Here is a 14316-nt window from a genome sequence, read left to right on the forward strand (position 1 = left end):
TACTTGTGGGGCAGAGATGAGGCTGTTCCTTGTAGTCTTTGATCTTCCAAGTTTGTGAATTTATTTTCAGATCACACTGGTCTTGTGCTTAGAGCTCCGTTTGATTTCACTCTTGAAATGGTCAGTGACAGTTATGTAGGCTTTGTGTGCATGGAGGAATGGCCAACAAATTTGGTTTTTAATTGATTGTTAGAAGTAAGATATATAGTTGACTATTACTTGAAAAAAGATACATAAACAGTGAGTTAAAAGCAATTTTTTTTCTTTATACAGTTTCTTTGGGAATGTTGTTTTGCCTGTGTGTGCTGATTGTATATGATATGTTTCAATCTGACCCTGTGTGTTTAAGGTGACATATTTGTGTAATCATTTTAGCAAGCAACAAAGACAGTTATACCTAGCAACCACTGATAGTTTTTTTTAGCTGTCTTATGATCTGCAGGGGAATACAATAATATTCCTTATTTTCCATACTGTTTTACTAGTGGGATGGATATCGTTATACTGCAGAAGACTTAATGTGCTGATAGCCAGCACTGCGGATTTGTAGCAATCCCGGTGATAAACCGGCTTTGGCAATGCACTGTGGGTATAGAGCTGACCCTGTGGTCAGAGTAGTTCTGACTCACATATGCAAGAAGATAACAATGTTCTTCTTGTTATCTTCTGATCTGCAAATTCTTTCCCCTTCGCTTTTTTTTCTTTTTCAACAAATGCCAACTTTATTTTATAGAATTTATGACTGGAAGAATTTTTTCAGTAAATAAAGGCCACACACATTTTTTATGAATGTGAAGTCCCTTTCACGTTAAACCTTCCTATAGGAACTTGGGGTCTATGGGCCCACGTTGTTGCTTATACAGAGGGAAATGCTTCCTAGGCTCCCCCAAAGAGGAGAGTGGTGTGGTTTTCACTTATCTTCTGATGACATGTAATGAAGCCATCACCCATTCTCACGGGGATATTCTAGACAAGAGGTTTTACATGTGGTCCCTTGATAATTGCCTAAATTAAAATATTAAAGGCCTACCAGCCGCAGTGTTGACCTTTTCTGTCCTACCACAAACAGATGAGATCTGCTGTTCACTGGGAAGCCTCCTTCACAAAGGTGTCAGAGCCCTGAGTGTCCTCTCCTCTATCCCACCCCTAAAATGCTGGGCATCCTACTGTTCTAGAACCTTCGATTAAATTCCTTCATCCTCAAGCCCCAAGATACTCCTGTCAGTCTTAAATATTTTGACTAGCTTCTAAATACTTTAGATTCCAAAACGTGGTCACAATAATTTAATAAATGCTCTGTCCCTGGCAGATGCTCATTCGAGGTTTTACATGGCTAACCTCTGTGCTGTACTTCGGGTATCAAGCTGAGAGAGAAAAACAAGGATCAGCGACACACTAACTAACTTGTTGGCTGGTTAACAGCAACCAGCGGCTTCAAAAGGATATTTTGAACCTGTGCCGGTTCTGCCCAGGATGAAAAGCGCAGAATCCGAACTCTTAATTGGAGCTTGCATCCTCACAGAGCAGAGCGATGGGGAAAGCTGTGTAAACATGAAGGCCTCTCGGGGCTAACAGTAACAGAAAACAGCCCTCACAGCTGAAGTGTTGGGGGAAAAGGCAAAGTGTTGTGGACACAAAAGCCTGTCCAGTTTGTGTGGCTCAGAGGCCCTGTGAGGAAGAGGACTGGCCAGGGCCAACCCAGGGCTCTGAGGGGTCTGGGGCTTCAGAGGGCTGTCCTTCCAATAGGCTGCAGTCAGTTGCAGGCGTGCCCTAGGATAGGGATGTATGAAGCCTTCCTCTTTCCAGTTTCTTTCTTTTCTTTCTTCCTTTTTCTTTCTAATTTCTTTTTTTTAGCAAAATAACAAAATTATAAGCTATACTGCATATTAAAGACCAAAGATCAGCCTTTCACTATGTGTCTGGGTGGTTTTCCGTTTTCCAGCGGCAAGGATGTTGAGATTGAAACTTTATTATCCATTTTCTCTGTGGAAAAACAGGTTGTGGTTAAACAGAACGAATCTTCCCAATATGAAGTTATGTACCTTTTCTTTTCTTCCTCTCAGGTCCGAGTCGACAGTGGCATCCAACCAGGAAGTGACATCAGCATCTATTATGACCCTATGATTTCAAAAGTTAGTTCCATTTGTGAATCAATACACATTTAATTAAGGAATTGAACGTTGGGCCTGTCTGTCTGACTCTTTTTCTTTCTTCCCTCCCTCTCTCCCTTCCCCTTATCCCCCTTCTTTCTTTCTTCCCCTTTTCCTCCTTCCTCCCTTTTTCCTTCCCTTTCTCCCTTCCCTCCTCTCCCCCTTTCTCCCTCCTTCCCTCCCTCCCTCCCTTTAAATCACTTTTCATTATGATCACAGCCTTTTTCTTAATTCTAATTAAATAAACCAGTAAGCAGTATGTGTGAGTGTCAGGTGCTGTGGGGAAACTGGTCTTTTATTTAAGAGTACCTTTGCCCTTCGAAGGTCTTCCAATCTACAACTTGAGTAAATTTCTCTTTTGTTGTTTACACTGTGGCTGGAGCCTAGAGCTTTGTGCATCTCAGGCAGACATGGCACCACTGAGCCCAGCTAATTTTTACAGAAAGGTACAATAGGATTTGGCCCATATGTCTTTTTAAACTTTTACTTTGCAGAGTAAAGTTGAAAATCACGAGTCTCTAAAACATTGAGACCTCATAAATTGTAAAATGTTGCAATAGATGAACTGCAGTTTTTATTTGAAAACACCTTGTCTCTGAAGTAGTAGCTTTGTCTCAAGGACCAACTAGCTTCAAGTTTCCTTTTAGTTTTGTGCTGCCGATGAAACAGGAATACTGCACGTTTGTGCAAGACTCTGTGGTGGCCCACGTCTCTAATGCCCTGGGTGTTCTCCTGTGTAGCGGTAGCTGCGGAAACAAGCCATTTAATCTTTGTAGTTTTTTTCACTTGTTTTTACCATTAATATTTTAAAAATAAACCATAGATGTTTTGCTTATTAGAGAAACACAATATAAATATAGAAACACATAAAATATTACAAATTGGTTTTCAAATTAACTGTTTCTTTTTTTAAATGAGTTGATATCTGTCCAAAAAAAAAAAAAAAAGCCTGACACATTTTCTAGATGGCTCATATGTGTAAAATTTATTTATTCATTTTTCTGAGATGCTCTCTCACTATGTAGTTAGTTGACCTGGAACTTGCTTTGTTGATCAGGCCGGTCTCAGATTCAGACCAAGTGCTAGCTTTAAAGGTGTGTGGCAAACTGGTTTTATATTGAAAAACTTGTAAATTTACTAAAATAATTACAATCTACTCTTTAATGATAAGCATCAGAAAAGTCTTACTTTTAAATTTGTAGAGATTACATATAAAAGGACAAAGTCTTCTTGTTTTTAACCAGCACCTTTAGTTTCTGTGTTATGTTTTGGTGGACGCATTATTGTTAAGGACAGTCTGGCATTTTCTTTCACTGTCTTACCGACTCTTTTGCAACTTACAAAAGTTTTAGCTGTTTAGGAAATCAAACTTGGAAGCAGAAAGAACCAGGAAAATTAGAAACATTGTCCCCAGCCGCACACTGTGTCGCACATGCTGGCGTGCTGTGCCACGTGTAAGAGGAACGTCTGAGATAGGTTGGTTCTCACTTGTTTGCTTAAAGGAATCTTATTTGACTTATTTCATATTAAGAATTTGGACCACTATGACAACGTGAGACACACTGGGGAATGCGGTAGGAAGTATTAAACTTACTAGGCCTGGTCACTCGGGACATGGCTGGCTTTACATACCATTCTGTTTGTTTGCTCGTAGCTAGTCACATATGGGTCTGACAGAGCAGAAGCCCTGAAGAGGATGGAAGACGCATTGGACAATTATGTGATCCGGGGTAAGACCACACTCTTGCCTTTCTGTTGCTGTGTATGTTGTCCAGTTCAAAGGACAGCTTGAAGGCTTTGTAGTTAGGGAATTTCATGAAAGAATTGCTTACCATGCTCAAATAAAAATGAGCAAAGCGTAGGTAGATTAAACACTGGGCACAGGCGTTTGGTCCTCTGCAGGCTAACCCGTGGTATCCTGCAGTTCTGCACTGTGCATGTGAGGGACTATGAAGAGCCATTGTTCCACACTAGGAGAATGAGTCTGCTATGTCCCTGTCTGTGAGGTTTGGCATTAGGGGAAACACACTAGAGTTGTGTGGAGATGGGCCCTGGCCTTACCGCTGATGACTTTGGGGTCTGGGAACATCTATTGGTTCTGCTCAGAGAAGGCAGTAGATGGTTTGTACGTGCAGTTGTCTGTCGAGGGTCTGTCCCTAGGTCCTCGCACAAGCCTTCAGAGTGCAGTGGACAATGAACCAGAAGCTCCTCTTGCACTGGAGTCTGCAAAGTGGGTATTCTTACTGCTTTGAGGAGTGAATTACATACTAATGTAAAACCAACTTTGCGGTCACATTCACTTGTCCATTATAATGTTGAATGGCCAGTGGAGGCCTAAGAACATCCTCTAGGCAAGGCTGGCTGCTGGGTTATTTTGGGCTCTGCTCTTCCAGAGGACTGGAGTTTGGTTCCACCATCCACATTGGTCTGCTCACAACCACGATAACTATAGCTCTAGGGCATCTGATATCCTCTTCTTGCCTCTGTGGGCACACACATACATTTGTACACATAGGTATACAAAGATACAGGAATGGGAGGAGGTGGAGGGGGTGGTAGGGGATGGGGAAACATGAATGGAGTGACTCTGGATGTGACTGCTTTTGAATATTGGACTAATCAGCATTTGGGGGTTGAACACTTATGGAGAGTATTTCAGGCGGGCAACACAATCGTGCTGGAGGATGAGGATGGAGAGAACTAGCCCAAATAACTTAACTGCACATTAACTGTACTGTCCCCAGGCTAAAGAGAAAATATACCTAAATAAATATTAAACTCTAGTTAGTAGGTTTATTTTTCATAGTTGATGAGTTAGCAGGTCTGAAACCAATTTATGTACATTCTGGAACTAAGGAAATAAATACATGTATCGTGGATAATAAGAACCAAGTTTCTTTCCGTCAGGAAGGCAGTAACAGATGTGGGAGTGAAGGCCTGGGGTGGTGGAATAAACCCTGTGTGTGGTATGAGGTTGAGTCAGGAGATATCCATGAGAACTCTTGACTTTAATATAGACCAATGACTATGTAAAGGTGTGTGTGTGTGTGTGTGTGTGTCTGTGTGTGTGTGTATGTCCATGTATATACACACAGCCTCATTCTCTAGCTGAAGGTTCTGAACTTTGGCACTATTGACATTTGGAGGCCAGCAACTGTAGGCTAGGATGATAGTCCTGAGATGTGTGTACTCGTACATGTTTGGCTTCTGTCCACTCAGTGTACTACGTATGTCCAGGCTTGGTTTCATGAGGAGCATAAGATGAGCCTGAAATGCCCATGTAAGAAAGGAAAAGCTGTGTTGAAGAGTGACCTTGGGTCAGGCTTAATTCACACCTGTCATCCCAGCACATCCTGGAGTCTATTTACTTAGTAGGCTGAGGCAGGAGGATTGGTGTGACAGTTTTGCCTATAGTATGACACCCTGCATTTCCTTAAAACAAAGGAAAAGCTCAAGAGGAGATCTGTTAGGAAGACACAGGATCTGCTTGAAGAGGCCCCCACCAGTCAAACAGGGTGACTGGGAGACTGCAGCTCAGTAATGAAAGAGCTGCCATGGATCCTCTACATAGATTTTAATTCAAAACACATAGAAAAAGGACTATGCCAAGTATATAAACAAACAAACACAAAGTCAGTAGATGCTGAATTTAGTGGGGGAAATTGGAGGGACAGCATAGTTTGTTGGTGTCCCTTTGTAATATACTTAATAAGTACCATGGGAACTGCTTCATGAGAGCATTGTTATCACCACTGTTGATGTGGTAACCCATGTCTGTGCCTATTGTGATCATGACCTACCCCTTCACACAAACACACACACACACACACACACACACACACACACACACTCACACACACACACAACTGAAAATGAGTAAATTGAATATAATCATGAGGAAAAAAATCAGACATACCAACCTGAAAGACAATCTACAAAACAAATGGCTCGTGATCTTTAGAGGTGTCGTCGAGGTCAATAAGCACAAGGAGAAGTCTGTAGCTTCTAGATCCAAGGAAACCAGAGGGCCCAAGATTGCTCAGTGCAACAGGATTCTGAATTCAATCCTGGACCAGGACAGAAAGGGCTTTCCTTTTATAATATAAGCCATCAATGGGGCAACTGGAAAAATTTGAATCAAGTTTGTAAATTAAATAGACACTTGAGATTGCAGAAGAGACTTATCTTCCTCTTAGGAAATGCATAGGAAGATATTTAGAAGCTATTCTGTCTTCAACTTACATTCAAGTGCTTACATTACGAATGACTTGTGTGGTCTGGTCTATGCATGCAGAGAAGCAAGCACAGATTCACTAAGCTGCCTCCAGAGTCAGAGTCTGGGTCAAGGTGCACAGTAATTATCTGTACTAGTTTTTCCAACTTTCTAAGATTCTGAAATCATTACAGAATAGTTTTTTTTTTTCTTTTAAATAAAGTCTCTTTTCCCACCATTGACTTTGATGTTTATTTTTTTACCTGGTAAATTTTAATGGACAGATGATTTTTAAAGCTTTTATAAGGGGCAAGAAAGGAAAGAAATTTACTGTATTGTTAAGTAACTGCTTCAGTGGTCAAATGTGGACATCTCCCTCCCCAGCTACACAATTACTTTTGTAAAATAAAAGCTCTAGAGAAATTTTAGTGTTTCTAAACTCTAAAAACTTTAAAGAAACTTTAGAGCACAGTATACCTACATTAAACTTAATTTCCAAGTCCCCATGAAAGAAGCCGTGGCCTCAGCCTCTGTTTGATCCCGGTGGAGTGCACAGCTAGTGTCTGGCCTGCTGTTTTGGAACCAGCAGGCAGTCAGAAGGCTGCTCCAGGGGCCTCCCTCTGTGTCCTGGTCATGATTTCCCATGCAGATGGGACCTGGTGAACTCTGGCACAGGTCACTCCAATTCCCAATCTAAAACTCCCAGTCATAATTTGTATAAGTGTGTGATTAATAATGCCACTGAGGCTGTAAACTCTGAAAGAGCTCTTCACTGTCTGCGAACTGTTTTCACAGGGACTCACCCCAGTGGCAGCTTCTTTTCTGGGACATGGGAGAATGTAGCCCCTGTGCACTGTGGCACCTCTGCTCTGCGCCGTTCTTCCCTCTCCTGTTTTCACCTCGTGGGTATAGAGCAGTTCCCTGATTACTACTGATTCGCCATTAGAAGTATTCCCGGGTATTCGTTCGTGGAATAGTTAGTTGTGCTAATAGCCACACATGAAAAAAAAAAGCTTATTTTACTGTGTCCTTTACAGAAGGAAAGCTGATAATAGTTTGATTTTACATAGTAGTATGTAGTTTGTTATTCAGAGAACTTTAAGGACGAATGTATTTGTTTTAATTTTGTTCTTGAAATTTAGTGAAATGTAAATTTTTTTTCACGCTGTATTTACTATATAATTAAAAAGGCTAAAGCATTCTTCAGTGGAACGGAAACAGCCTAGACGCCCATCAGTGGTGAATGTTTGATGCACATGAACATAAGAGTTTTACTGTGCTGTAAGGAAAGGTTAATTTATGAAAACCTTAGGAAACGGATGGAGTTGAAAGAATTATATTAAGGAGGTGACCCAGACTCAGATTAGTTTACAGTATGTGTGTGTTTGTAAACATGTGTAAATGTGGATGAAGGCAGAAAGGAGAACAAGAGAGTGTAAAGAGAAGTTCTGAGGGGATGGGGGCGGGGTTTAAAGGACCTAAGTGACAGGAAAGCAGAAAGGAGACCGAGGATGAAGGGGAAGAAGGAGGTGTCGGGTCAGTCAGCTGTAAAGTACATGGTAAGGCTGTTATAGCGCCTAATACATTGTGTGCTAGGTGCCCATTGTGTGTTCGGCTCTGTTATTTGATATCCTAGATGTAAAAAAATACTTGTTCAAAATCCTTTTGGATTACCTTTCCTAAAGCCACTACCTCTTTCAGTTGTGAATATGGAATGAAATGGTTATGTATCATTCATTCATTCATTCATTCATTCATTCACTCATACCATTATATTCTTTTCAGCATTTTAGATATCAGTATCAGAAAGTAACTTTATCTTGTCCAACTTACCATAAACTGCATCTTTAAACCATGTTCTATTTGCTGAAGGCAGGTCTGTACTACCTGTTCGGCATTGGCAGTGTGGAGGGCTGAGGACCTGGTCTAGTCTGGAAAAGGGACCTCAGTTAAGCTACATGTGACATAGTACATATGTAGGTAAATGTTTTATCGGTGCTGGTCTGTACTGTAATCCCTGTGACAGTGTGCGGTGCTGGTCTGTACTGTAATCCCTGTGACAGTGTGTGGTGCTGGTCTGTACTGTAATCCCTGTGACAGTGTGTGGTGCTGGTCTGTACTGTAATCCCTGTGACAGTGTGCGGTGCTGGTCTGTACTGTAATCCCTGTGACAGTGTGCGGTGCTGGTCTGTACTGTAATCCCTGTGACAGTGTGCAGTGCTGGTCTGTACTGTAATCCCTGTGACAGTGTGCGGTGCTGGTCTGTACTGTAATCCCTGTGACAGTGTGCGGTGCTGATTTCAGCTGCCTGTGTCTGCTGTTCCTGCTGTTTTTGACTCTTTCTCTTGATGGCCCTGGATGGGCTTGAATCCACCTTACCTTTTACTGGGCATCATTCAGACAGCACCAGCCTGTCTTCTCATAGGCATCCGACTTGTTCCAAGTGAAGTGTTGATTCTCCTCAGCTTTCCATGGCAGCTGAAGCCCTTTTTGTTGCGTTGTAGAACCCAAGATGAGGGCATCCTTGACTCAAATTCTTCCCTTGATATCAGCTAAGCCACTCAGCCTGTGGCTAAATCCTTTACTTTTCTCAAGCTTCACTTCTTTCTCCATGGACACAGTAAGCCTGTTGCTGCATACCTCAGCCTGGGCAGTTTACATTGTACAGTTGTGAAGGATGGGTTTTGCCATCTTTGTCCTACCCCTGTGCAGTCTCCTGCCTCAGAATGCGTTATCCTACTTCTATCTGCCTTGCTTTTCACCACCATTTTCGTTGTTCTGGAGAGACAGTGCCTTTTTCCTGTGCCTTGTTGGGCCTTGAATGCACCAATAGACTCTCGGCTCATCGACTGCTTTCACTCCCCGTCGTCAGCCTGCATTCCCTCCTGGCAGTCCTCTTCACACAAATGCACACTGGCAACCATTTGCTTTGTGTACTGTGAGATTCTCTGATTAAAAATGTATTTTCTATATTTTATGTGTACGACTGTTTTGCTTGTATGTGTGTGCACCATACATGTGCCTGGTGCCTATGGAGTTCAGAAGAGGTCCCCTGGAACTGGAGTTCTGAGTGTTTGTGATGTAGGTACTGGGAACTGAACCTGTGTCTTCTGAAAGAGCAACAAGTACTTTTAATTACAGTCACCTCACCAGCCTTGTCAAAATTCTCTAACAGGCGACATCCCTTCTCCTACGCAGGCCCCAGGATTCCATCCCCATATCTTGCTCCACATTTCTCTTCTGAACCTTGCTGGGCTTGTTTCTTGTGTACAGATGTCTCTCTGGCAAATGAGACCCTTCCACAAGTGCTTTGATTTTGTCCACCTCTAATACATGATCTAGTTGCAGATTCCTTTCATGTCACCACCCTTTTCTAGAAGCTTTAAAAAGTTCTTGCCCCTTCAGTTTGTCTAAGTATCTTACCAATTTCTGTGACTTTGTAAATGAATGTCACCTTTGCCAGTGATTCCTTAGGCCATCAGAGGTGTTGGAGACTGTCTGCTACCTCAGTAATGAAAGGGTCTTATTTTTGTTTTTTGTTTTGCTATTGTTTTGTTTTTAATTAAAAGTCTTTCTATGTGTATAAAATTACCCATTCTTTAAGCATACAGTTGTGTCTGGGTATTCTAAGCCCTTGGAAGCAGTAATTTGGACTATGAGCTAAATTGTTGCCTTGGGGGTGCATTTCTCACAGACATGTAATGCAAAGGTCATGTATTATATCATCCTTTAAATAGGACAACTCCACCTATGGAATTTTTGTATAAAGGAATAACATCCTAACTAGAATTCTGGAACTTGATGTAAATGTTTGAGGCAGTTTGAGATTTGGATTTTATCAAGTTTAGGTATATAGTATTTTTTGAGTTGGGAACAAAGATGGTCACATGTTTACATAGGTTGTTAATGTGGTCTAGAACAAAGATGCATAGAAAAATGCTTGGAAGGATATAGTAAATTGTTAATATTGATTAGCCTAGGAATAGATAGTCATTCTGAAAGATAAATTCATGTCTCCATATGTAAACCTCAAGTTCATGGTAACCTGCTGTAACCAAGGTGTCTAGATACTGAAGTATGCATGGTATGGAAATGTACAAATGTAGTTGGTTTTGATGTAATTAGTTTGTTAATCCTTCCAGATAGAGAGGTCCTTTAAAGGGATAAACATGCACATACAGTAGACAGACAAGCAGACTAGGAGTTGGTCGCTTTATTTACATTACTAAAAGGAAGTTCCTGCCACATCCAGAAGCCCCTAAGAGGAGGAAATGAAAGGTTTTGAACACATCAATTCAACTTGCATCCTCTGTTTAGGAATTAGTCAACATGTCTAGCTGCAAGTAGGATGAGGAATGGATCTGTTTTAGTGCATGGTTTCTTTTGTTTTTAAATAATTTTATTAGGTAAGGAGAGACTACTAATTTGGGCTTTTCTTAGAAGGGGGAGAGAGAGAGAGTGAGTGAGTGAGTGTGTGTGTATGTGTGAGAGAGACAGAGAGAGGGGGGGAGAGAGAGGGGGGGAGAGAGGGGGGAGAGAGAGAGAGAGAGAGAGAGAGAGAGAGAGAGAGAGAGAGAGAGAGAGAGAGAGAGGAGAGAGAGAGAATATGTAATATGTAAGTCACAGGTCAATGTTGGTATCTTTCTTAGTGTCTCTACACCTGGAGTTCACTGATTTGACTCTACAGCCTGGCCAGCAAACTTTAGGGTTCCTCCTGTCTCTGCCTGCCCAACACTGGATCACAGGTGTACCCAGTCATACTCAGCATTTGCCACATGGGAGTCAAACAGGCCCTTATGCTAGTATTGCAAGCATTTTATCAATTCTCCAACTCTCTGAAATTCTGTTTGTAGGTGTTACACACAACATCCCACTGCTTCGGGAGGTGATAATCAACACACGTTTTGTGAAAGGGGACATCAGCACTAAGTTTCTCTCTGACGTGTATCCTGATGGCTTTAAAGGTATGTATATGTATGTGCTGAGCTATTTAGTTCTCAGAAGCCTGTTGGGTTACATCAGGTGAATTTTATTCTTATCTGTAACACACAGCTTTTCTGTTATGAGTGAAGGTCCTTTGGCTTCTGTTCCACTTGCTGTACTACATTTTTGAGGTATTCTTGACCATTCACATTCATGTTTTTTAGTATGCACGGGCAGTTCATGAGTGTAACCACCTTCAGTTTTTCTCTTAAAAGCAAAACAATAAAAAAAATGTGTGTGTAGTGTGTGCTCATGTGTAGAGTCTGGGAGTGCTCCAGCTATGGCACATATGGAGCTCAGAGAACGATCTCTCAGGTAACAGCTTTAAATGTTAAAAAAAAATACAAACACACACACACACACACACACACACACACACACACTTCGAATGAATAAAAATGTCCTCATGTTAAATTTAACACTGACAAGTTGTCAGAGATTGTTTATAAGTTTCAGAAGAAAAAAATTTTTTTTTTTAAAAATCAAGGTAGAGATAGAACACTGAAGATCTGGTCAGCATCAGAAGAAAACAGTGATTTGCTTGGGATTCTAGGAATATCTAGACATAAATCCCTATTGAGCTGGAATACAAAGGTTGATTCTTAATTTCAAGTATTTTAGGGGTTTGGGGTGTAGATTAGCAGCTCGTGCTGAGTATGTGTGAAGCCCTGGATTTTGATCCCTGACACCATCAAGTTAGATATAAAACAAAGCAAAACACATGTTGTAGTACAGAAAGCGACTTGAACATTCAGCTCAACATCATGCAGCTGACTATTGAATGCATTTACAAAATGGCTTTTGTTCAGACTGTATAATAAGGTTTTATAAATTAAGTTGAAACTAGTTTGAATGTTCTTTGAGTTTCATCATTAGTATCGAGAAACTGAGAATTTCCTTTATTTGTAGTCTTAAAATAAATAGGAATAGTAATTCATCAGATTATTTTTCTTAAACTTTTGAATTTTCAAAGATACAGGATAAACTACATCTTTACATAATTGCAACTCTTTTATATTGCATTTTTTTGACTTTGTGATACTTTTTGAAATCTTTCTTACAACTTTATTTAAAAAAAAGAGGGATACATATACAGATTTTTAAAGGCATTTTGGCATCACACTATATGAATATTTTTTGTCAGTACTTAATTCTTTTAGAGGTTTGATAGCATGCATTGAAATCCCACTAGTTACCGTAAGCATAAAGTTCATGTAGGACAGAACGTAACATGGAAACAGTTTTCTTGCTGAGTATAGATTAAGCATAATGATCTTTGAATACCAAATATTGCTACAAGGCTGTATTCTCAGCTCTTGGATTATTAATGATTTAAGGTCCAGGTGTACCACACTCTGAGAGGGTGCTATACATTTATTTTTTCCTAAGAAGGACTGAGGCTTCCATTTTTTTTGAGGGGGGGCTTCATATGGTCTGTGAGTTGTTTCTGGGGTGTTCATAGCTTTCTGGAGTTAGTATCCAATTATCAGTGACTGCATATTATGTCTGTTCTTTTGTGACTGGGTTACCTCACTCAGGATGATATTCTCTAGATGCATCCATTTTCCTAGGAATTTAATAAAGTCATTGTTTCTGATAGCTGAGTAGTACTCCATTGTGTAAATATACCACAATTTTTGTATCCATTCATCTACTGAAGGACATCTGGGTTCTTTCTAGCTTCTGGCTATTATAAATAGGGCTGCTGTGAACATTGTGGTGCATGTGTCCTTATTGTATGTTGGAGCATCTCTGGGGTATATGCCCAGAAGTGGAATAGCTGGGTCTTCAGGTAGGACTATGTCCAATTTTCTGAGGAACTGATTTCCAGTGTGGATGTACCAGTTTACAACCCCACCAACAGTGGAGGAGTATTCCTCTTTCTCTGTATCCTCACCAGCATCTGCTGTTATCTGAGTTTTTAATCTTAGCCATTCTGACTGGTGTGAGGTTGAATCTCAGGGTTGTTTTGATTTGCATTTCCCTGATGACTAGGGATGTTGAGCACTTCCTTAGATGCTTCTCAGCCATTCATATATTGCATTTTTTATTTAAACAACTTTATTTTACAAAACAGAGATAAATGTACAGATTTTTAAAACCATTTTTGCACAAAACTATATGAATATGATTACAGCTTTATAATGAAGTATTAGCTTATTAACATTTGATATTCTGAGGTCAGAACCACTTAGGCCATTGCTTCTTACTGTCTCCCTGGTAACAACTCACAGAGGATACTATATAAACACTTGTTTAATCAATGACAATAATCCTGTCCATGGCGTTGATGAAAGGAATGCTTTGGAAAGTTTAGGTCACCTATATACATATCTAGATAAATCACTCACCCTGTCTCATTCTTATATTTTATTCTCTTTACTGAAGTTTAGAATCTATGTTAAATTGATTCAGAACTTCCATATGGTTCCATGTCTGCCCAAATAATTCATTTGCATTGCTAACATGGTAGGAAATAATGGGCAGAAAGAAAAAGTAGTCCTTTGAGTTGATTCTCATCTGAGCATTTGTTTGTATTCACATGTAGTTATGTGAGCATGAATGTACATATGGGTAAGTAATCCATGGGAGAGGAAATTAGACATCTAATAATCTTTCATTTGAGTTGAAGAATATACTTAGTGTACATTTAAAATTATGTAAAGTGTTGGAAATTCTTTAGGAGGCATATCCTCTTTAGCTGAGAAACTGACCTTAGAACAGAGCACACTTTTCCACTGGACTCTTAACTACATTTCCTTTGTAGTAAGGAATTGCCAACATATACTTTTGTGCTTACAGCAGAAGGAATCCTGACTTGCTGAGTGTCATAATTTCACAGAAGAGCCTTTTACAATGACTTAATCTCAGCTCTCATTTTCCTTTAAGCTCAAAGAAGCTACATGATCACCAAAACAACTAAGTCTGGAACTGACTCTAGAGTTTTTTTTTGTGTGTGTTTTTTCCTTT

The 14316-nt window shown here is 40.3% G+C and overlaps 1 protein-coding gene across 2 annotated transcripts in view; it reads left to right on the top strand.

The window, feature by feature from the left end:
• The window catches only part of PCCA (propionyl-CoA carboxylase subunit alpha), a 277273-nt gene that overhangs the window by 125749 nt on the left and 137208 nt on the right, over positions 1–14316 (top strand). For both annotated transcript variants that reach the window (XM_080916684.1, XM_080916685.1), the window contains 3 exons: positions 2064–2132; positions 3805–3880; positions 11217–11327. In XM_080916684.1, coding sequence (XP_080772810.1) covers positions 2064–2132; positions 3805–3880; positions 11217–11327 — 256 coding nt within the window. The remainder of the gene's footprint in view (positions 1–2063; positions 2133–3804; positions 3881–11216; positions 11328–14316) is intronic.

Source organism: Micromys minutus (genome assembly GCF_963924665.1).
Source record: "Micromys minutus genome assembly, chromosome: 5".
Classification (NCBI taxonomy): domain Eukaryota; kingdom Metazoa; phylum Chordata; class Mammalia; order Rodentia; family Muridae; genus Micromys; species Micromys minutus.